Genomic DNA, 23,416 nt, shown 5'->3' with positions numbered 1-23,416 from the left:
TGATATAGAGGCCCCCCTCACAGAGCTTCCAGTCTAGTGGGAAAGACAGGAAAGAACAGAGGCTCCTACAGTACAGACTGAGAAGTTCAGGGCCAGAGCCCCCCCTCCTCCAGGAAGTAACACCTCACCTGAGATCTGCAGGGTGAGGGTGAGTCAGTCAGTCAGATGAAGAGGGCCAGAAGGAGGTAGAGAAAGGGTTCCAGGTGGAGGGAGAAGGAAATACCAAGACCTCTAGGTGTGAGAGAGCATAGTCTATTCTATAGCAGTGATTCCCAAACAAACATCCTCAGATACTTGCTGGGCCACAGGGAAATTTTTACCCATCAACAGGGAAACGAGGACAGTGCAATAAGTTCTTTCAAAGCTAAAGTTACTCAATTTTTATGACTGAATTTATGATCATCTTATTTTCTGTCATCCCAAAATGTGCTCTCTTTGTGAAATGATGGAAATCATAAAGGGTATATATATATATCTCCTTTATGGAATGAATATATATATATATATATATATATATATATATATATATATATATATATATATATATATATATATATTAAGATAGATGACTCTATTTTTTTTAAATTAATGAAACAAATCTATTAGTGTATGTATATAACCCTGAAGTCTGGGAATCACTCACTGTTCAATGAATAAACTTCTAGAAAGCATATAATACAGTTATAGGGGAGAGAGGAAAGGGACACATAAAGAGGAAGGCAGTAGGAGTGAGATAGTGAAGGGCCACATAAGAACTTTGGACTTTTATTCTATGAACAATGGGAATGGTTTTAAGCAAGGCAGTGAAACTTCTTGCATTTATAAAAGATCATTCTGGGATGTTGTGTGCAGAATGTGTGTGGGATAGGGGAAGACAGCCAGCAGGCAAGCCAGAGAAGCAGCACTGAATTATCCTAGGAAAAGGATCCGAGCCAGGCTTAGCACCAAGCTGGTGGAACTGAGAAGAAAGATCACTTCAAGCAATACATTTTTTTTAGGATGTGGTGATCAGTTACACTGGGTGAGGAAACGAGGAGGTCAAGCCTGATGTTTAGTCTTTCTCTGTTGAAAACTAAGTTAATCATTGTGCTGTTACATTATGAAATATAAGAGAAAGGTCATGAGTTTAATTGGGAACATGTTGAATTTGAGGTGTCTTTAGGCTCAAATGTTCATTGGGATAGTCGCCTACACAGGTCTCAGGCACATGAGAGAAAGCTTTTTTTGGATGTAAGTGCTGTAGTTTCCAACAAAATTACTGCAGTCATACAAGTGGATGAAATTTTCTAGAGAAAATATTACTAAAGGATTGGCAGGAGTTGAGAGTCATAGGAAGAAGCCAGAGATAGAGCATCCAAAGAGGTAGAAGGACAGCTTAGAGAACAAGGTATCCATATAGTGAAAACCAGGCAGGAGATAGAACTTCAAGGAAACAGCAGGCAACAGTGTCAGATGGCACAGGAATCAACCAAAAGAGGGACTGAAAGGTGCTCATTGACTTCAGCAATAGGAGGTGGCGAAGGACCTTGAGAAGAGCAGGAGAGAAAGCAGAGTGCCAGATTATAGTGTGTGAACCTGCAGGCAGGCAGGAGTCCTTTCATACAGAGGGACTCTCAGAGAAGAGAAATGGGCCAGCAACAAATGGGAGGAATGGGTTTGAGAAAGTGCTTATTTGCTTTTTAAACATAGACCCTTAATAACGGATACTGTAGGAGCCAATTGATAGGGAGAATTTAAAGACTTGTTGCAAGTGAAGACAATCATTAGAAATTCAAATACAGAATACTGACTGTCTTAAGATAAGGCAAGGTCTTTATGTACGATATGGTGTACCCATAGGGACACAGTACACTTATAACATTCTCAGTGGATTTAAATACACTTAAAGTTGTAAAATGATCCAAATAAATTCTCTGGGGGAATCACATTTTAAAATATTTAAAATCACATTTAAAAATGTTATTTTTAAGCTATGGCAATTTTAGCTCCTGTCCATAGAGATCATACTCTTTAAATAATAAGTATCTTTGAATAGCTGATGGTAGTGGAAGTTTTTCCATGGAGGCTGGCTGGCAGAGTCGCTGGAGTCCCATAAGTCTTCGAATTTTTAATCGGCACAAATGCTTCAATGAACAAGGATTCTCTAAAATGAATGGGGGAAATAAGCAAAAATTTAAAACAACACTAGTGGATTGGCCTATAAAATACAGATTTTTTTCAGACTAACATGAATGAAAAACAGAGATGTACACTTTAGCAACTGGTGATTTTCATTGAAATTAAGTATTCTAGACCACTTACATTCTATTTTATTCTACAATGTAAGCTCCATGAAGGCAGAGATTTATTTTGTATCTGTAGGAACAGAGCCTAACTCATAATAGATGTTCAACGAGAATTTATCAAATAAATGAATGAATTTGAGAAAGCAAATGCTTACATCTGTTTATTTCTTCTTTCGAACTGAATATTATAGAGATATTTTTCTTCCTTCCTCCCTCCCTCTTTCACTCTCTTTGATGAATAATTATCTAGGAAACATCAATATGAATAATTGCATAATTCTTCATTATTCCACGTGAGATTTGTTTCCAGGATCTGATACCTAAACACTTTATATTTTCATGAAAAATATACTAACATTCTTCATCTATCTTACATAAGCCTTTATTTTCAATTCTTGCTTTAATCTAAGTTATTACGACAATACTGATACGTCACACCAGCAACATGAACTAGTACAGGGGCCACAAAGCATGCAGACATAGGTGTGGCTTCTAGACTCAGCTGACTTGGCTTAAAATCCTGACTCTGCCACTTAGTGTTGAATGACCTTGGGTGCGTCACTTAACCTCTGTGATTTTAGTATTTTCATCTATGAAATGCAGATGACAATGGGACCTACCTCCTAGGATAGTTTGAAGATTAAATAATTTAGTTCATATAAAGTATGAAATAAGTGCTTGGCACATTGTAACCATTCAATAAATGTTAACTATCATTCAATAAAATAATAAAAGTGATCACATTTCTCTTTCATTTGAGACTATGAACATTGAGATAATCTCTTAAATCAACACATTTTCCAAAAATTGCTGAGACAAAATTATTGTTACCAAAATAGGAAGAAAAAATTCACATTTTTACAAAAACTACAATTTTACTTTTCTCCCTACCATCCTATCCTGCCTTACAGATATCTGGAGGAATCCTGACATCCAGTGGTTGACCATGCTCATAGCAATCAACTGACAGGCTGCAATAATATATGATAGAAACAAACAAACCAACAAAACTTCCTGGCATTATTTTTACTTAGATTGTCTCCTTCCTTCCTTCCTTCCTTCCTTCCTTCCTTCCTTCCTTCCTTCCTTCCTTCCTTCCTTCCTTCCTTCCTTCCTTCTTTCCTTCCTTCCCTCCCTCCCTCCCTCCCTTCTCTCTCTCTCTCTCTCTCTTTCTTTCTGTACTAGGGATTGAACCCAGGGGCACTCGACCACTGAGCCACATACCTAGCCTTATTTTGTATTTTATTTAGACAGGGTCTCACTGAGTTGTTTAGCGCCTCAGTTTTTGCTGAGGCTGGCTTTGAACTCGCAATCCTCCTATCTCAGCCTCCCAAGCTGCTGAGATTACAGGCATGTACCACTGTGCCTGGCTAGATTGTCTTTTTTAAAAAGCATCAGAATTGGGGATTCTTTTGCAATAAAAACACATGGACGGGGCTGGGGATGTGGCTCAAGCCATAGCGCGCTCGCCTGGCATGCGTGTGGCCCGGGTTCGATCCTCAGCACCATATACAAACAAAGATGTTGTGTCTGCCGAAAACTAAAAAATATATATTAAAAAATTCTCTCTCTCTCTCTTTAAAACAAAACAAAACAAAAACAAAAAACACATGGACAGTGAATACCCCTATAGAAGCAAAATCTGTGCTGTCTACAACAAAAAGTACAGTGGTATTATAGAAACAGCTTGTGTTTTAACATAAGACAGGAGTTCAGATCTTTGCATTGTTATTTTCTATGTCTATAATTTTGGGTAATTAATTTATCTTAGCCTGAGTTTCTCCCCCTTTACAACCTCCAAACTGTTTAAACCTTTTTATTGTGAAATAAGATACATATAAAGAAACTACACACGTGTATAGTTTCATAAGTTATTTTAAGTGATTATTAGGCAAACACCTTTATTCACCTCCCAGGTCAGGAAACAGAACTTGGCCAGCCACCCCAGAATTTCCTCTATGGGCCTTCCCATCTTCATCTCTTTCTTCTGCCATGAGTAATCACTACCTCTCTGTGTATTGCAATTATTTCCTTCAAAGTTTCATCATCTAAGTGTACTATCCCTACACTAAATGTACTAAAGATATGGACAATACTTTTTAAAAAACATTTGATTTGTCCTGTAAGTCTCTTTAATCTGTGGCTCTGCATTCCCTTCTTGTCCTTTCAGTTAACCTTTGAAGACCCCAATGACCTCTGTTTTCTCACAGCCCGAGTTTTGAGGATGGCATGCGATAGTACGTGCAACCCAGGGCCCACTGTCTTCTCTATTTCTTGATTAGACTCAAATTTGATCTCTTTGGCAGAACTCTATTCTTCCATTCAGGATATAATGTGACACGAACAGCAGTTAATACTCAATGACCACATCCATTAGTTTACTGGGGACTATAATTTCCTTTCCATTAATTATTTGAAATACTTTTATAAAGGAAAATTCTTGCTCTCATATTCTGGTTAGAGTGGCATGAATTATATAAATTAGATAGAATAGTTTAAATCCTTTCTTTTATCAATTTCCAAAATAACAAGTCAATTCTCTATCATCCTTTGGAACTGACCAGTTTTAAAATATCATTTATTTAAGACTGGGTATGTTTCCACTCATCAAAATAATGATCTCTTTTGGGGTCATGATACCATCATGACCGGGGTCTGAATTCTTTTGGTGTGGTTCTTGTAGTCTTTGAGGGGTTCATTGCTATTGATGTGACCAGGTGGGTGTTCCAGGTTCATCTTGTACATTTCCTTCCCCGGATCTGGAATCACCCATTTCTCCACCACAGTTTCTTTAACTTTTTTTTGTTTGTTTGTTTTGGAGTCGGGGTTCAAGATAACTCTTCCAGTTTTGCAGAGGTTCCTGCTCTGTTAACAGTTTCTTTGTTACCATATCCAAAAATCTGGTGGCTTGTTCCCTGAGGGCTCCTTATCCTCTTTGCCACCCATTTTTATGTGAACTGTCTCTGGTCCCTGTCCTGTTTGATTTTGACTTCTTCTAATGCGGGCTTCAGTCCAGGAAGGGAGCTCTGAGAGGTTAATTTCAAAATCCACAGGATCTAGGCTGTTTTGTAATTCTCTCAGACTTAGCTTTATTATTATTATTATTATTATTTTGTGGTGCTGGGGATTAGAACCCAGGGCCTTGTGCATGTGAGGCAAGCACCCTACCAACTGAGCAATATTCTCAGCTTAGTTTTTAATTTGTAAAAATAAGCATGATTATTCCTTATAATATTTCATGACGTAGTTTGCGTATACATTTCAGATACTTTCCATAAACTTACCGTGTAATTAAAATAACACAAAATAGCAAAATGTATTCAATATTTTTAATATTATAGGTACCAGTTAGACACTTTACATGCATCCTGCCTCTTTCTATCATTCCCTCTCTCTACTTTTGGTGCTTTGATCAAATACAAAGTCTAGTGCATGCTATGCAAGTGCTTTCCACTGAGCCACACCCTCAATCCCACATGTTATCTCTTTAAATTCCCAAGACAGACTTTTTAAAAAAACAAACAAACATTTTTTATACCTTTATTTCATTGATTTATTTTTATGTGGCGCTGAGGATCGAGACCAGGCCTCACACATGCAAGACAAGTACTCTATCGCTGAGCCACAATCCCAGCCCCCAAGACAGACTTTTGAGGTAAATATTAACTTAGCTCCATTTTGCAATGGAAAAAACATAGGTATAAAAAATGTAAGTAACTTGTTCAAAGTCACAAAGCTGCTATCATTATCTTGGAAATTTTTATAAAAAACAAAATTGATACAATAAATTATTGCTTGTTTCCATGAAGCTATCAGCCCCAATCACACCTGTACAACATAACCCAGCATCCCCCGACCTAGGCATGGCTTGAATTCCACCCCATCCAGTCTGACCTCAGAGTCTAGGCTCTGATTAAGACTAAGATTTCTGTTTTATTTGCCACAAAATCTCTTCTATTCTAGAACTCATTCTAAGAGAAGACTGATTTAGATACATCAAGAGTGCCAGATTATTTAAAATGTCATGAAATGTTCAATGATACTTTTTTAAGCTCCATGGAATTAATGTTCAAGTAAGTTTTGAGAGTTCATTTTCTCAAAGTCATACTTTGAAAGAGAAACTCTCCAATCTATGATTTTTTTTCCCTAGTTTCTATTTGTATTTGGAGTCATTTAAACTGTAAATGTACTTTCCTTGAAAGCATATATATATATTTTTTTTCTGTATTGGGTATTGAACCCAGATGTGCTTTCCTACTGAGCTACATTCCTAGTCCATCCTCTTTTTTTTTTTTTTTTTTTTTTGAGATAGGGTCTCCTTAAATTGCCCAGACTGACCTTGAACTCCTGATTCTCCTGCCTCAGCCTCCCAACTAGCTGGGATTACTGGAGTTTGCTGCCACACTTAGTGGGATTATAAGCTTTTGCCTAGAAAATACAAATGACCTGCCTATAACACAAACTTTTGATACTAGGATTTTGTCAATAAAGACCTAAAAAATAATTCTAATCCCTTCCATTTCTTCATTTACTATATAATTATATACTAAGTATTAACTACTCTCTAGGCACTATGCTAAATGTTGAGAATACAAAAAGAAACAAGGAGATCCCTGACCTCACGGAGAATGAAGTCTATGTATTATACATTATAGAAGGTAATTTTCCAAAAATGAGTTCTAGCCAGAATATAATATTATTCATTGTGCAATTAAAGAGTTGAAAATATTAAGAAAACATAAAATTTGTAACTCAAAACAGAGGAAGTGTTAAGGATGTTTTAAAAATATCTTAGATAATTCTGAATAAACACTGAAAAATATCAGAGACATTATACACATTTTTAATAAAAATAATTGTAGGAGAATTTTATTTTTTACCTAGTATTTGGCGGATTTCTGGCCATTCTCTCTGTACTTCTAATGCAGACTTCAGTTTAGCACACAGAGGAACATAATCCATGTAATCTATCAATATACGAATAATGCTGCCTACCAGGTGTTTCATCCACGGAACTGTAATAAACTCACAGAACTGAGAAAATTGATTAAATTTAATTTAGCAGTACTTTTAATATGCTCATATGTAAACATGTACATAAACACTTAATTTTGTTATGAAAAGTTACATCTTTGTCCTTTTCTAGAAAAGAAAACATCCCTCCTTGGAATGAACAAAGGTGAAAAATTGCTTGTTTTTTGAACTAATAGTCTTTAAGACATATAGACATGGTTCTGACATGATTCTAGTCAATACAGCATAGAAGAATCATGCTTTTATCCATTTAACCCCAATATTCCACCAAATAAGCATAAATAATTATTTGCACATATTTCATCTTCTTTATATCCCGTTCCAACTGAAGAAAAAGAAATAACATTTTCTTGGCTAAATGTATCCTTGTAACCCTATATCATTGCAAATAAAAAAAATCAAGAATAAGAAATACATAAAAATTCGAGCTGATTTTTCTTTTCTTATAATACTCCTAAACAAGTGAAAGTTTGAGTTAGGCTACAGGAAACACGTTTTTCTTAGTAGTACAAGAAGCCTCCTCCAGGATAGATCCTATGGTAGGCCAACAAACCGGATTAAAAATTTAAGATCAAAATCATTTTAAATATGTTTTCTGACCATGATGATCTAAAACTAGAAATCAACAACTGGAGGAAATTCAGAAACTTTAGCTAACATATGGAAGTTAAAGAGCATGCTCCTGAGTAGCAATGGATGACGAGGCAGTCAAAAGGGAAAAATTAAAATTAATATTAAAAATTAAAACATTTGTTAGACTACTATAAGAGTTAAGATGATGGCCCCATATGAAGAAGAAGAAGATGCAACTCACCGGATTATCTTTAATTACACAAGATGTCCATCCTGGCAGTACTTCTTCCTCTATTTCTGACCACACGAATGAATTTCCAAAGATGTCACCATGCATGCAGTCAAAGCACATCTCCACTTGATAGCCATTGTTCAGCAACAGCCTCATCATGACCTCATCATTTAGGGCATACTGAATGGCACTGGGGAAACGGGTGTCATTCACATGCATAAAGTAACAATTGACATTAGCCCCATGGGAGAGAAGCAGTCGGACAATCTCATGATTATTGGCCCTCACTGCCACAAGTAGACAGTTGAGGGGATCTAGGTTTGGGTCTGCACCTGCAGCCAGAAGGACTTCTGTACAATGGATGTCATTATTAGAGACAGCAAAATAGAGCGCAGTCTTCCTGTCATCGTCATAGTTCTGGGAAATGTGGTCAGCAAGAAGGGCGTTGACATCAAAACCATTTTCAATGAGTAGTTCCAGGCACTGGGTATTCTGTCCATCGGCTGCTGAGTGAATGGGAGTTAGCCCACTTTTCCGAATTGCATTTTTGGATGTTATTGGGATAAGATATTTCAGTGCACTAAAACAAACAACAACAACCACCAAATACCCCATGACATTAAGAAAATCAAGAAATTGAATAAACCCCCTTCTTTACTATACATGTTCATTTGGTTTTCCTTACTTTCTCTAGATAACCTTACATTGAAATGTTTAACTTTTGTACATTAAGCTACGAGTATTTAATGTAATTTAGTAAACTTTGATTTATTTTCTTCTCTAAATCTTCCTGGGGAACATCCAACATCTTATATGTCTTGTATTTGGCCCTAGATATGATTCCTCAGGACTCCTCTCCACACTCCTATTCTTTTCTACACAATATAATTCTTTTATAAGCAACCAATACTAATTTTATAGAAAATATAAAAGAAAGTAAACCCTTCTCGTGACATAGAAGAACTCTTCATAACCTTGATCATTAGAATCATGGAGTCATTGGAAGTGAGCCGGAAGTGATCCTGGACATGATTTAATATAGCCCCTTTCCTTAACAGAAGGACAATATGAAATTTCCAGAGGGAAAATTACTTGTCCAAGGTCACACAGTTATACATAAAGAAAGGACTAGAGATTTGACATTTTGAATTCTCATAAATTTTCCTCTCTCACTCTTTTTAAGCAATCTTCTTTAATGTTAGCTATGGTACTTCTCCTTCCATTCAACTTGCTATTGAATTATTAGTCAAAAAAAGTCTTTAAAAATTCCATCAAATTTATACTAGTCCAATTGAAATCACTGACCACAGCTTATGTTTCTAAGTACATGTGATAAATAGTTGTGACTTTCACACTTGACTAACCATTTAGACATGCAAGAGAGCCACAAGCAAGGATAACTTGATCTCTTGTGCCTAATTCAGAGCTACCATGTGTGAATTTATGAACACTGGGAGTAAATCCAGGTAAACTTTAACAACATGTCACTTAGCGTCAATGGTGCGTCATTGGCCCCTTAACTTAGCCTGTGGCCACCTAAAATGATAAATCTTAAAATGTTTTGTTTTATTAGAAAATCTTTGGGTTACAAGTTTTATAAACTACATTTAATTGCTTAAAACCATCTTCTCATGGTGGGTAGTTCAAAATAGTGATTCTAAACTTCTATTGGTGTGTTGACTTTAGCACATTTTGTGGTTTCAAAATGTATTCAACCATTTATATGGAAAAAAATCTAAAAATGAAACTTTTCTATTCTAGAATACATTTACTATAATGTTACTATAATATCCTGGAGATGCTGGAAAATCATTGAATAACGGAGTATTGTTAACAAATTCTAATCCTTTGTCAAGAGCAAAGTTTTTAGAAATTCCATGGCCTTTAGTTAAACACTTAAAAAAAAAAAAAACAGAAAAGTACTCTTGGGTAACTTGCATAGAATTCTCAACTATAATTTAATTCCTTCTAAATAAAGAATGAAAGGGCATTCTTTTTACTATTAAGGTAGTATAAATTCATTTTGTGAATTAGAAGACTATAAAAAGGTGAAAAGCCCAGCAAGTTCCAAACAGTTAATTACAAAACTTGCAAACATTACCTACTTCTTTTTGAATTTAGGGGAGTATTGTGTATAAAGAGACTTGTGATTATTCTGTATTCATAATTTTGTATTTTCAACTTAAAGTAACCACCCCATATGGTATCACTTACAGATAATGTCCCTCGTAGGCAGCTCGGTGTATAGGGAGATGCCCTGCTCTGTTGGGCACATTTCCACTTCCTCCATACTCCAGCAAGAGAGCAATGCAGTCAGGATTACCGCCCCCGGCAGCCTCAAACAACACTGATGCCCCATCATCCGCCAAAGCAAACACATCCCCACCTGGCAGGATAAAGCACATTGTAGCAGGTAATTAGATGGTATTGTTGATAGACCCCTTTAAAAAGACTTTTTTCTTTTTCCCCCTCTGGTTAGCACTTAAATAAAAAGTATAGCATCTGTGTTCTCAATATTCTCAATAAAGAGTAATGCAACATGCTTTTGTTTTATTAGAAAATCTTTGGGTCACAAAGACTGTCAGAGAAACTAGTCAATTTCCACAACGGACAAATGATTACAGATAAAGGGAACATGAGGCTTTTAAATGTAACGACACCAGTTAACACTCTCTACTTCAATTCAACCAACATTTATTGGCTACCTTTTCTGTGCAAGTACTGTAGGTGAGTCTAGAATGAATAACTCTGACTACCTTAAGATGTCATCAGGGCACATAAACAATGTGACATATGAGCTCCACCAGCACTGGGAAACCTACTGCAAGGGCAACAGGATGGTGTTTGAACCTGGCTCTGATGCTGACTTTGAAAGTCAGGAAAACTTTTATGCACCTTCCCCTCTGCATCTGTAATTGGAGTAATACAGTTTATTTTATAGGGATTTTCTGATAATTAAATGAAATTATGTTGGGAGACAAAAATATGTTTGTTATTTTTCGATAGAGGATCCCTTGGGGATCATGTGGTTCTTGCCTTAATTTATCAATGAGGAAACTGAGGACCAGTCATTTAAGCAAGTAGGCAAGGGTCTCACAAGGAGTAGTTGGCAGAAACCAGTTTAGGAATTAAGTTTCTTAACTCCTGGCTCTTTAGTTACAAAAAGCACTTTGAAGTTTTAAAGCAGGAGCAAGATCACAACCTATTGGGGAGAAGTAGGAAAAAAATTTAGTGAGGGAGTGTCTTCAAAGACAGACTTTGATGGTGTCAGAGAGCATTCCAGAGGAGGGCAAGAACCTGATCCAAAACCCAGCAGAGGGAATACTGCTAGTCTGTTTTGGTTGGAACATGGGATACAAGATGGGAATAGTGAAGCATAAGCCTGGAAAAACCACTCAAGTTGATGCAGTAGATTTTCTGAATAGTTCACACTGCAACTGCTGTCCTTTTGGAGAGGAACCGGGTTGCAGTATGTAGCGTGGCTTCTGTCTTTTGGAAATGGGAACACTGGAGAATGGTGAAGAAATGATTGTACTGGTCCAAGGAAGATGTGAGGGGCCTGGCAGATGGAGAGATAGACCCAACCTTTCAGTCCTGGTTGAAATAAGTTATTGTATCAAGAAGCAGGAGAAGAAGAGGATTTCAGTTTAGGAGAAGGGGAGGGTGAGACCCTGGTGAGTCATCTATGTGAAAATCGTGCTCTCTATAGAAAGCAATCAGGGCTGGCTTTGTAGATCTGTAGGTCACCATGTGTTGTGGAATGAGGGGTAGGTCTGAAAGCCTCACGCCCAGTGACATTCAAGGTGGGTAAGAGAAACTCCCAAGAACTGTAGAAGAGGAGAGTCAGAGAGCCAGGACAAAAGCCAGTAAAGAACAATTCCCTTTACCTACCTTTGTGGATTAGATGTTCTAACACATCACAGTGACCATATTCGGCGGCCACACCTAATGGTGTGACTCCAAATCCATCTCTCAGGTGGACATTGCCTCCGTGGCTTAGTAGCAAAGCTATGATATCTTTCCGGCCTTGCTTGGCTGCTTCGTGCATTGCTGACCATCGCTTGACACAGGGCTGATCAAGGTTGGTTTTGTGTTTTATCAGAGTAGACACCATATTGTAGGAGCCCTGTTTTACAGCTTGAGAATCATTTTAAAAAGAACATCCAAGAGTAAGCATATTAACATGGATACTTGATGTGGTATTAAACTAATTATCAAGTTTAATATCACATAGATATTAGCTATTCCTTTTTATGCTACTAGGGGATATTGTATTTCTCATACCCATATTTCTAATTCTAGAGTTTGCAAGATGACAATTATTTTTTCTTTAAGACTCAGAGGAGGGTAGGAGTTTCATGGGAAATGCACGTCACCAGGATAGGATGTCATGTGCATTCTTTCAAACTTCAAATAGCATCTATTGTTGAATTCTATAAATTACATATTTGAAATGCTTAGTATAGTACCCAATATATAATAGGATCTTAATAAATTAGTGTCAGTATTGTTTTATAACCTTGGGACCCTAGAGCTGCATAAGTAGATGGTATGTATCAAGTTTCCTCCATAGACACAGCTTTTCTTTTTTCCCATGCAAAGACAACTTTTCACACCTATACTTTCTTTTCTTTTCTTTTCCCTTTTTTTTAGTACCAGGAATTGAACCAAGAGGTGCTTAATCACTGAGCCACATCCCCAGCCCCTTTTTTAATTTGAGAAAGGGTCTTGCTAAATTGCTTACGGTCTCGCTAAGTTCCTGAGGCTGGCTTTGAACTTGTGATCTTCCTGCCTCAGCCTCCCAAGCCACTGGGATTACAGGTGTGCACCGCTGTACTCAGCTCATCCCTGTACTTTCAATGGAGGTTAATAATAGTGCTGTAAAAAACCTCAGTAGGTCTGTTGTTCTAAATGGAAGTATGTGAGAGTTAATGAAGCACAATTCTAAGAGGGTCACTAAATCAGATGTCTCCGCCCTCTTGTTTGTCTCTAATATTTGAAAATACACTGTTAAAATAATTTTTTTTCTCCCCTCCTTGGATTATTAAGACATTCTCTATTTTATGGAAACAATACTGAAATATGTCACCCTTTTTTTTCTTGTCATTAGATAAAACCTTGGTAATAAACCAGTCAGATACATTCACTCCTATTCATCATTCATTCATTCAGTTCATGCTAGTTGTGTGGAAGGCTCTGGGTGAGTCACAAGGGGACTGTCTAGAGGAGAAGCTTCGGCCGTCTTCTATTTGAAGAGACATTCAAAGCCTGGACCTTTGCTGGAAAAGGCAGGAGGAGCTGTGAGGCCACATAGAACATTCTGGGCAGGAAGGAGGCAGAATGTAGAACGGATCTAAAGTCAAAGGGAGGGAAATGGCTCCAAACTGCCTAACTAGAGGACAAAGACTATGCCTACTTCCTTTAGAGGCAGGTTCTCATTTTCCTCCTCTCAATGTCCAAAGTAGAACTGTTGACAAATGGCTCTCTCTGAACTGCCCATCTGCCTGTGGCAGCTCTAATTCTGGTGAATTACCTCACCCTGGCTGGTGGTATTGCAGGGCAGGCACCAAGCAAGCTAACCCAACTATGAGGAGTATGTCCTCATTTATCTTCTTGCTTCTGTTGCAGTTTTTTTGTAACTGGAAAAAAAGTATTAAATAATCGACCTCTTCCCTCATGCTTTGTTTTGCTCTTGTTTCACTTGGAGTGTATATTGATTAGTGATTAAGCTTTCTCCATGAAAATCACAGCATACCTAGGCTGTATTCAACTTAAAATAATTTCTCAAAAGTCAGAACTTCATTTCCAATTTAATTTTTTGGATCTATGGATATATTTTCCACAGAAATAACAATACAAATAGCAGGAAAACACTCCCAAACTAACTCACCAAGACATTTTTAGCCAGTAAATAACTGAAAGAAACAAAAGAAAAACTCATAGGGCACAGTATTGGTGTAACACAGCAGATTAAGTAAAACAAGAATTTAAAAACTTCTAGTTTTATATGGATACATCATATATTTTTAATTCTTTAGAATTTAAAATTCTAAAACTTAAGATTCTTTAGTACTCTTTAGGATATTTTCAGAAAAAATTTAGACTAATTTTCACATTTTAATCTGTAATAAATAATAAGTAAATGCTTAAAGAAAAACCTAACTTAAGTTGAAGAATTTCAAGACTTAGATGAAAAATTTTGCACCCATTATAGGCGCTTTTGAACATCTGGGGTTTTTTTGTTTGTTTGTTTTTGTTTTCCTTTTTATTTTAAATTTATCATTTTCTTCTTTTCCCCTGGATATTTGTGTTTTGCTCATATCATTTAGTTTATCAGCTACAAGTGATTTTCTGACTCATAAAACATACAGAGAGACTTTTCTGAGGGATCTGGACAAAGGCTGGAAGATTGAAAGAGGAGAGGATGATTTGAGAGAAAGAAACTGTCAGCAGTGGAATGAACTGACATGTAAATGGAAAGTGACGGGGAACAGAAGATGGTGCACCTAAGACACAGTGCCAAACAGTTACCTGAGCTTCCTCCCTACTCTGGGTTCCACAGGCCAGGGTAAGCTTGTGCCTATCCAACTGAGGAAAGGTGACACCAAATCCTAGGGTATGGGCAGAAAGGGAATCCAAGAGAAAAAACAAAACCTCGATAAGTGTCAGATCATCACAAATCAAATATATATGACTCAGCAAGCAACTGTGTAACATGACTGCGATACACCAAAGGCTGACAGGGAAGAAAGGATCTGGGGACCAAAAGTAATTATTTTATTTTTTGTCCTCTACCGATATTCCATAAATAGAGACAAAAATGATGGCATGAAGCTAAGAGTATGTAAAAAATGGAATTATACAGAAAAAATGGAACAATACTCATGACCTCTTATATCTCCTCCGCAAGTTAATGGACTTTGAATTGCAAATTTCAAAGCAGCCCATAGATTCAAGAAGAAAACTGAGGAAGTGACATGAATGATCCATTTTCCTACAGAACCTAAAAGACTTGACATGGCTACACACCAAAAGTCCTGGAGAAGGCAACCAAGAAAAGTCCTTTTCTCCAGATGTGTGCGTGATGAAGATGCGTGTGAACTCCACCTCCGGAATGTTTTATGTTTTACCATTTCCTCTATGGAGATTTTTGTCCTCTCTTTGACAACTTTAAAATTTTATTTCCAAATGTTAATTCTATTTTCATTCTGATAATCCAGTGATAAAATACCTTTCCCATACTTTATATATGGCTAGAGAATTAAAGCAACATACGTAATTTCGAAATGTATATAAATGCCTAATGCTATTTGTAGGCATTAAGAACTAAAGACAACTTAGATGAAGCAAAAGCAAAATAAATGAATGAGAGTCACAAATTACGTGTTCTTTAAAAACATAACTGGATTGTCAATACCAGTGGAGAATGATTCTGTATTTGCAAAGTGAAGCAGTATGTAACTCTGAAAAATGTATCTCCCCACTACTCCCAGAAATCAAAGGCTATCTATAGAAACAACAATATGTTCTTGAATGTTACTGCAAATACTCTATGTTATATGCTGGCCTTTAAAAAATAATGCATATCACGTTAATACTTGTGAAGCAAATTTACAAGTGGATATTTCATCTACTGTTTATAGAACATGCTCAGGCAAGAATTCTGGTGCATTTATGAAAAGCACCATGATATTGTGACAGAGGCTGACAAACATGTGCTCAGGGTCTACTATTTGTTCCTCATATTTCATGGTTGTCCTTTTCTTTTTAGCAATAAAAGCCCCAAGTGTTAGCAGGTCACAAGTCATCCATATAGAGAAAAAATATCCTAGTCTCTCTTACACCTTTGGTGTGCCTATGCGACAAAAGCTGAACCTCTGAAATGTGATATGAGAAAAAACTTATTTTTAAGTCACTTTTGTTTGCTCGCTTTCCTTGTGTGTCTGTTTTTGGGTTTTGTGACAGAAGCTTTGCCCATACCATAACTTTCATAATTAGAAAGCTTGATAAATAATCTGAATTTGGGAAGGCTGAAAGCTTTGACCTAGGGCAAGCGTCAGTGAAGGTAAAACAGATCAGAGTGACCTCATGCTTTGGTGACATTATCCTTTGAGAGTTCTATGTCCCTCAAGAATCAATTCAAAGAGTTTAGGCTCTTTGAAGTATTTTTAGATTCACTGCTTTTTTATTCTCCAAATTTACTTTGAATATACACCTGTATTATAGCATTAGCAACATGACTTTTTCATTTAAATCATATCTAGCTGTCCTAGACTCTGGGAGGAGGAAGATTAAATTTACTCATTTTAATATCCAGGCCACTCAGCCCAGCACCTGGCTTCACATTTCTCCATACATTTTGTTGCACCGATGTTGCTGAATTCATGCCATCAAGTGAAAATATTGCATGAGTGTTTTAGATTTTCTAAGTTTTTTTAACCAACAATACTGAAGTGTCCCCCCGTCCCCAAAATACGATGATGTGCTCTGAGAAGGAGCTGCAGCTAGCTCTGTCTGCGGCTTGAGTTGTTTAATTCTCTCCTCCCAGGTTGCTGTAAATAACCTTAGAGTGTTACTCCTCCTGCTTCTCCTCCCACCACACACGGACAATTTCATAATGGCTTTCTTCTCTTGAGAATCTATTACATGTGAGGGGTTTTGTATATATATTCTCTAATTTTCATAATAATACTGCATGGTGCCTGTGGTATTTCCATTTTACATACTAAGACATTGAGGCCCATGGTCACAGTCTCATTTAATGGTATAAAACTGACTGTGTCAGCTCCCAAAACCCAAAGTCTCAATCCATCCTCCTATAGTCTCCAAGAGGAAAAAAAAAAAAAAGTTATCTCTGGTCATTTCTAGTTAATATCTCTGGTCATTTCTAGTTAATTTCACCTCTTTCTGCTTCCATCAATAGACCTGCCAATTCCTATTGTTCAACAAGAAGCAGGATGCACAAGGCTGAGAAGAAGCTAGTAAAGACACCTTCAGATAAGCCATCTTTCTTTGTTGTGTGAATGTTGTTAATCCCCTCATAAGTGCCAAACTCTGTACTTGTTCCGTTTTGTCTAATCATTCTTTTTTGGCACTTGAATTGAATCCAGGGGCGCTTTACCACTGAGGTACCTCCCCAGCCCCTGTTTATTTATTTCTTTAGTTTGAGACAGGTCTCTTGCTTAGAATCTTGCTAAATTGCCAAAGCTGGCCTTGAACTTATGATCCTCCTGCCTCAGCCTCCTGAGCTGCTGGGATTAGGGGTATATGATACCATGTCTGACTAGACTGATCATTTCGATATGGATCTGATGTCCCTCTTTTTGTTATCTTCTCTTTCTTCTGTCTACATTTTCCCCATAGAACCCTCCTTGCAACTAGATCCTACCTACAGAGTTTTCTTTAAGGCTTGACACCTCTGGCTTCATTAAACTAGTTCTGCTCTTCTTGGTTAGTGGCACTCATTTTTAGATGCTGAAGAATGTAGTCATCCTTCACATCTGATCTCACTGTGTGTTATGGTTTGGATATGAGTTACCCACTAACATATCCTGTGTTAATATAGGAAGTGGAACAATCAGATTATGACAGCTATAACCTAATCATTGGGTTAATCTACTTGATGGATTAGTAGTTTGAAAGGACTATAGTGTTGGGTTGTAACTATAGGTAGAGGGGACATGGCTGGAAGGAGTAGGTCTCCAGACGTATATCCTTGAGGATTAAATCTTGTCCTCCATGCCCCTACCCCACCTTCATAGCTATAATGAGCTGAATAGTTTCCCTCTACCACACCCTGTGCCAAGATGGTCTGTTCTACCTTAGCCCAGAGCAATGGAGTTGGCCAGCCATGGGCTGAACCTCTGAATTCATGAGCTAAAACAAACTTTTCCTCCTCTAAGTTGTTCTTATCAGGTATTTTGGTCTCAGCAACAGAAAGCTGACCAACACATAGTGGGACGGGAAAATAAAATCATCTGGCAGGTGAAATAGGGGTCAGAGGAGGAGCCTCAGGAAATGGAAAGAATTGGAGTAATATAATTTTTAATAAAGCATATTGATTTCCAAAAAATACTTATTAAATATTTATTATTTATTTCAAACTATGAAAGTTCTAGGAAAAAAAAAAGTCATTTACCAATCAGAAGGGGCGTCTCTCCTTTATCATTTTTGGTGTTGGGCCATACTCCCTTTTCAAGTAAAGTCCTTACATTTTCCACCAGACCAGCTTTGATTGCTAAAGTCAAGGGTGTTTCTCCATTACAGGTCTTGAATTCCCAGAGTGTCTTGTAGGATGCTAAGATATGAAAGCATTGTATTAAAAAATTGAAAATATTTACTTAAGGGATACTGCATAGTTCAGAATAACCCATTGTTATGTAAAACAGATTGGAAAAGTCAATTGATGAGAAAGGGAAGATTGAAAGTATGATAAAAATCAATCTAACAAAGGTGAAGAAAATTAGATGCTCCTGGACCTGCTAATAAAATCAACAGCTAGCCAACCAACATCTATGTTTCAAGCTGCTTAAAAAAAAAAAAAAAAAAGGTGGTTGCAAATTCTCATTTCTTAAAACATTGTAAAGCAACTCTCCAATCCTTCATTTTATTATTTAAATTGCATCTGAATTTTCTTTTGGTCAAATGAGGTGCGTAAATGTAGGAATGAAAATATATTTGAATGAATGTATCATTTTTTCAGAATGTGTTAGAAAAGAAATATTATCCTTAACATCATTTTTTTCTTTAGTTATAGATGGACCCAATACCTTTATTTTATTTATTTATCTTTATGTGGTGCTGAGGATCAAACCCAGTGCCTCACATGTGTGAGGCAAATGCTCTACCACTGAGCCACAATCCCAACCTCTTAACATCATTTCTATCTGTCTAGTTATCTCATTTTCTAGATGTCTTGCTAGCCAGCCAATTATCAAGTATTTCTCATAATTTTCCAAATTAGCAAGCAGCACTGAAAGTTAAAACATAAGGAATTCTAACAATGGTCTATAAATGCTGAAATATGAAAAAATACCATTAGGACATAAAAATTATTATTAACATTGCAATATATAATAATAATCTTTTGAAACTTTTGATAGTTCAAGATGAAAAATTAAAAACCAACTTCCAAAAGAAAAAAGCTTTATATTTGAATCAATTAATTCATTATATATAAAACCCTTTATCTCTCATAGCCAATGACAACACCTTCCCACAAAAACTATGCCACTTTTTAAAAAGATAAAAGGATGGCAAGGGTGAACCTCAAGCATCATGAAATATGCTAATTTTTGGTACTCCTGGAGTTAATATATGGGTAGTGACTTTCTCATATTCCAAACTATCTCTTACTCTTTATGTTCATTAGGAACAATGATAACTTCTAAATTTCTGCTCTACTTGTCAAAAGGCTGTTATGTTCTCTTACCATCCAGAACAATCTCAAGTATTTGTTGAAAAGGTTGAACAGCAGCTTCATGCAATGGAAACCATCCTTTCTCATCGGCTTCGTCCAGTGCACGCTTATATTTCACACACTCCTGGAGCTCAAGAATGTGACCTAAATTAAACACAGTGTCTGTTAACACATCTCTGTCTTTGCAAGATAGGATTTCCAATCCAACCCACTCCAGACAAGAAATCCATTTACCTTGTCTTATGGCCTCCACAAGTTTTCTGTTCTGATCACTGAGGGGGACAAATCTACAAGATAAAGAAAAAGAAGCCACGTTTATACTAGTGATATCCTTAAAGGAATAAAATATTTAATTTATATTGAGTTCTTGTGGGTAATTGGAAAGATCGAGATCCACAGGAAATGCACAAAACTGATTTTATTTTCTTCAAAAATGTAAATGCTTAGGAGACAGAGTATATTTACGATATCCAAACCTAAGAACACTAGTGAAGATGGGAAAATCCAAGACTGTGATATTATCTCTAAGATTGCGCTAAGCTCTGAAAGGGAGTAAACAATGGGAGTCAGACTTAAAAGGGCTGGATTCAGGTCACAGTCTGATTTCGTGATCCTAGAAAAGTCCACAATCTCTCTGGGTGTTGGTTTCTTCATCAGTGAAACAGTGGGATTAAATAGGAAGATCACTAAGGCTTCTTCCACCTTTAGAAGCACTAAGTTCAACCGATGTTCATTGCTTGAACGTAATAATTGCTAATAGACATTCAGGAGCTTATGGTCCAAAATGTCTGTTAGTGTCTCTAATCAACTGATCCATAAGTGAAAACAAGCAGAGAGCATTTACTAACATGTGTCCCATCACAGGTCATGATTTAAACCCTCAGGGCAATTCTCTGATATGTGTTTATTAAATAGAAACAAGGATTTCATAACAAACTTATTTAACTCTACTAAGCAGAAATATCTGCTAACATTCTAGAATTGTGAATGGCTTCTGGGACATTTTCAGGTTCTAAAATCTGTTAGACACAATGGAAAAATTAAAAAGACCAGAAATTTAAATGTAATGTGCTAATTTTTAAAATCTCAAAAGCAATAACTTCATAGCACTGAATCTATTCAAAAGCACTATTAAGTTCTAGAATACAAGAGTCTATATATAATTAATAGAATATAAAGGAAAACTAAACTTTGTGTCAGAAACGTGTGTTGTTCAAGACAGAAATTTACTTATGCAGTTTTAAATCCTGAAACTCCTACTTACATAAAACATCAATTTTGTGTATATTTTAATTGGATTATTTGTAAAGTTTAGTTGAGACAGTAGCCAAGTGTGTTATAGAATATACAGATTGCTGTTTATCCATACACTGGTTATATAAACTGTTCTTGCAAATTTGTTCAAACTACTCATTGTCTGTTTGATTACATTTTGATTTAGAAAATAGGCAACCTTATCCAACCAAATTCAACTAGGGAATTCCCATCTAGGTAATTTTCATTTTCCACATGAGGTGGGGATTTGTGGAAGACAAGATTATTAAAGTCTGTGGACACTGGTCTCTGTAGAGGTATTAGATTCCCTGCCAGAAAAAAAGGTAAGTATTTTCCTATAAGAGGAATTGAGAAATGGGATTCATTTTATCTTATACCAAAATAAATGCCATAAAGAAATTTTGGTGAGGATAGTTGAATAGAATGCTACCTTTCAGGATGAAATGCAGTCTGGCTGGATTCAATGGATTCTTGAATACTGAGTTGAATATCATAACTTGTAAGATGATCTTCATCGGGGTCATTATTTTCCATATCTGAATATAAAAAACAGTAAATATAAAAGAAGAAAACTCTTGTTATCAGCAAATGATACAGAATATCAGGTGGAATTAACAGCAAATTCAAAATGAAAAACTAAAATACATTCACCTTTTCCACTTAAGAAACACAAATGCAATGAACCTGTAATCCATATATATGAGGCCCATTTTATTAATTTAGAATGTTCAAACTGTAGAAACGTTTATTACCTGCCTTTTGAGAACCATTTTTTTTTTTAACTTTGGACATTTTAAAACTTTTGACTTTCTTATTAGTAATGTCAGTTGAGTTTATAAGGAATCTCTTTTTCCAAGCTTCTAATATATACTAATTTTGTGCAGTGCAAACTGATGGGCCAAAATTAGCATATATTACCAGCTTGGAATCAATTTATACAGCACATTAGAAGCTTAATTCAGCCAGAGGAGAAATGGGTTATTGGCAATAACAGAGAACAGAGATCTTTTTACATTCTCTACACATCAGCAGAGGTCAGTTGTAAGGTCTCATTGGTCTCAGAGCATCCAAACTGTTAAGATAAAGATCATTTTAACTCTACCCATATACTAGAGGCCAGCTCTCCTGTAGATTCCTCATTTATTCCTCTATATAGTTCTAGGTATTCATTACAGATCCACTGCTCACTGGACCACCTGCCCTGAGTATAATAAGCAAGAACTTAAATGATTCCTCATTGGCTTATTTCTTCCAAATATCAAATTAGCAGAATGAATGTCTCTTTTTACTATTGGATTAATTGCATCATCTTATTTAGAAAGTTTAATAAGTATACAAACAAAAATAGTTCTGTAGCCATTTGATTGACCAATATGAAATTACGTTTAATTAGTAGTACTTTTCAAACCAAAAATGTATTATCTGTATGAAATTTTACACGATAATATGCCTTTTTCAAGGGGAGAAAATTAAAACTATGTTGTTCAGGCAGTTACCAAAATACAGATGATGTGTGCTTTTCCTCTTCTCATTCTTCAAGGTTAGATAATCTAAAACTCCAGTGGCAGTTCTCAATAAGCTGATAGCCAAGGTCCTTGGCCTCTGGACAGACTGTGCCGAGCAACATCATGTGGATGTGCTTGTTCACTGTGTACTAAGTAAGTGCCAATGCCCTTACTCCCACCTTGGAACAGAAGGTGTAGCATAGTGGTCATGTTCAGGGACTGCACCTGCCATGGCAGAGTGCTCCAGTAAGCTTGCTTCAAATTAGCAGAATGAATGTCTCTCTTTACTATTAAAGAGATGATGTCATGATATCTCAATCTCCTCAAAGGCCAGTGTGAGCCCCAGGGATTCTCTTTGCCAAGTAGATCCAAGTGGCATTTTATTATTATTATTTTTTAAATCAACTACTGCTTCCTTGTCTGTATCTTCTCTCTAGAGTGTAACTCCATAAGAGCAGGGAATTAGTCTGCAACCTCAGTGCCTAGAGAAGCAACATCCTGTGTTTGTGGTCTCCACGTGTGTGGTGAAGGTATTAATTAATGAGTTAATAAAAAACCATGGAAACATTATCCGAGTTCTGCTTTGTTCTTACAACTAATCATGTTTTTCAGAGTCATTCTTCCAACTGAACACATTAGATTGCTCACTCTGTGTGTGGCTTTGTTTTCTCACTTCTGTGTCTGGGCATCTAAACCACGGCCCACACTACTGCAAGCCTGGCTCAAGACAATCCTCCTATAGAAGGCTTTGCTGGAATTCTCCATTTCCCCCTCAGCCTTCTTTATTTATGAAGATCTCTTTTTGTGTGACATTTTCTCAACATTGGATTTATACTCATTTTGTATTTGTTTTGCAAATTCTTCACATATTTATGTTTTGTTTTCTCACTTGCACCATGAGCTTCCTGAGGGGAAATATCTTTCTTTTTGCAGTACTAGGGATCAAACCTTGAGCTTCCCAGGGCTAGGCAAGGGCTGTATCACTAAGCCACACCCCCAGCCTGCTTTCTTTTTCCTTTAACTCTTCCCTCTCTCCCCATTCCCACTCAACTGCAGCAAACGGCTTCTCTTGATGGTCACTGAAACAAACAAG

The 23,416-nt window shown here is 36.6% G+C and overlaps 1 protein-coding gene across 2 annotated transcripts in view; it reads right to left on the bottom strand.

Moving 5' to 3' along the window:
• Positions 1-558: 558 nt before the first annotated feature.
• The window catches only part of Asb15 (ankyrin repeat and SOCS box containing 15), a 33,683-nt gene continuing 10,825 nt past the window's right edge, over positions 559-23,416 (bottom strand). Inside the window, exons 4-12 of one of the 2 annotated variants that reach the window (XM_076861925.2) lie at positions 21,249-21,354; positions 19,778-19,830; positions 19,556-19,687; positions 18,263-18,421; positions 12,016-12,261; positions 10,339-10,510; positions 8,134-8,704; positions 7,166-7,319; positions 559-2,143 (exon numbers count right to left, since the gene is read on the bottom strand). In XM_076861925.2, the coding sequence (XP_076718040.2) occupies positions 1,971-2,143; positions 7,166-7,319; positions 8,134-8,704; positions 10,339-10,510; positions 12,016-12,261; positions 18,263-18,421; positions 19,556-19,687; positions 19,778-19,830; positions 21,249-21,352 (1,764 nt within the window). In that variant the 5' untranslated portion in view covers positions 21,353-21,354 and the 3' untranslated portion in view covers positions 559-1,970. Of the gene's footprint in view, positions 2,144-7,165; positions 7,320-8,133; positions 8,705-10,338; positions 10,511-12,015; positions 12,262-18,262; positions 18,422-19,555; positions 19,688-19,777; positions 19,831-21,248; positions 21,355-23,416 lie in introns of those variants that run through there. The other variant, XM_076861932.2, reaches the window with a different exon arrangement.

This window comes from Callospermophilus lateralis, chromosome 1 (genome assembly GCF_048772815.1).
Source record: "Callospermophilus lateralis isolate mCalLat2 chromosome 1, mCalLat2.hap1, whole genome shotgun sequence".
NCBI lineage: Eukaryota > Metazoa > Chordata > Mammalia > Rodentia > Sciuridae > Callospermophilus > Callospermophilus lateralis.
This window is presented reverse-complemented; position numbering and strand designations above follow the sequence as displayed.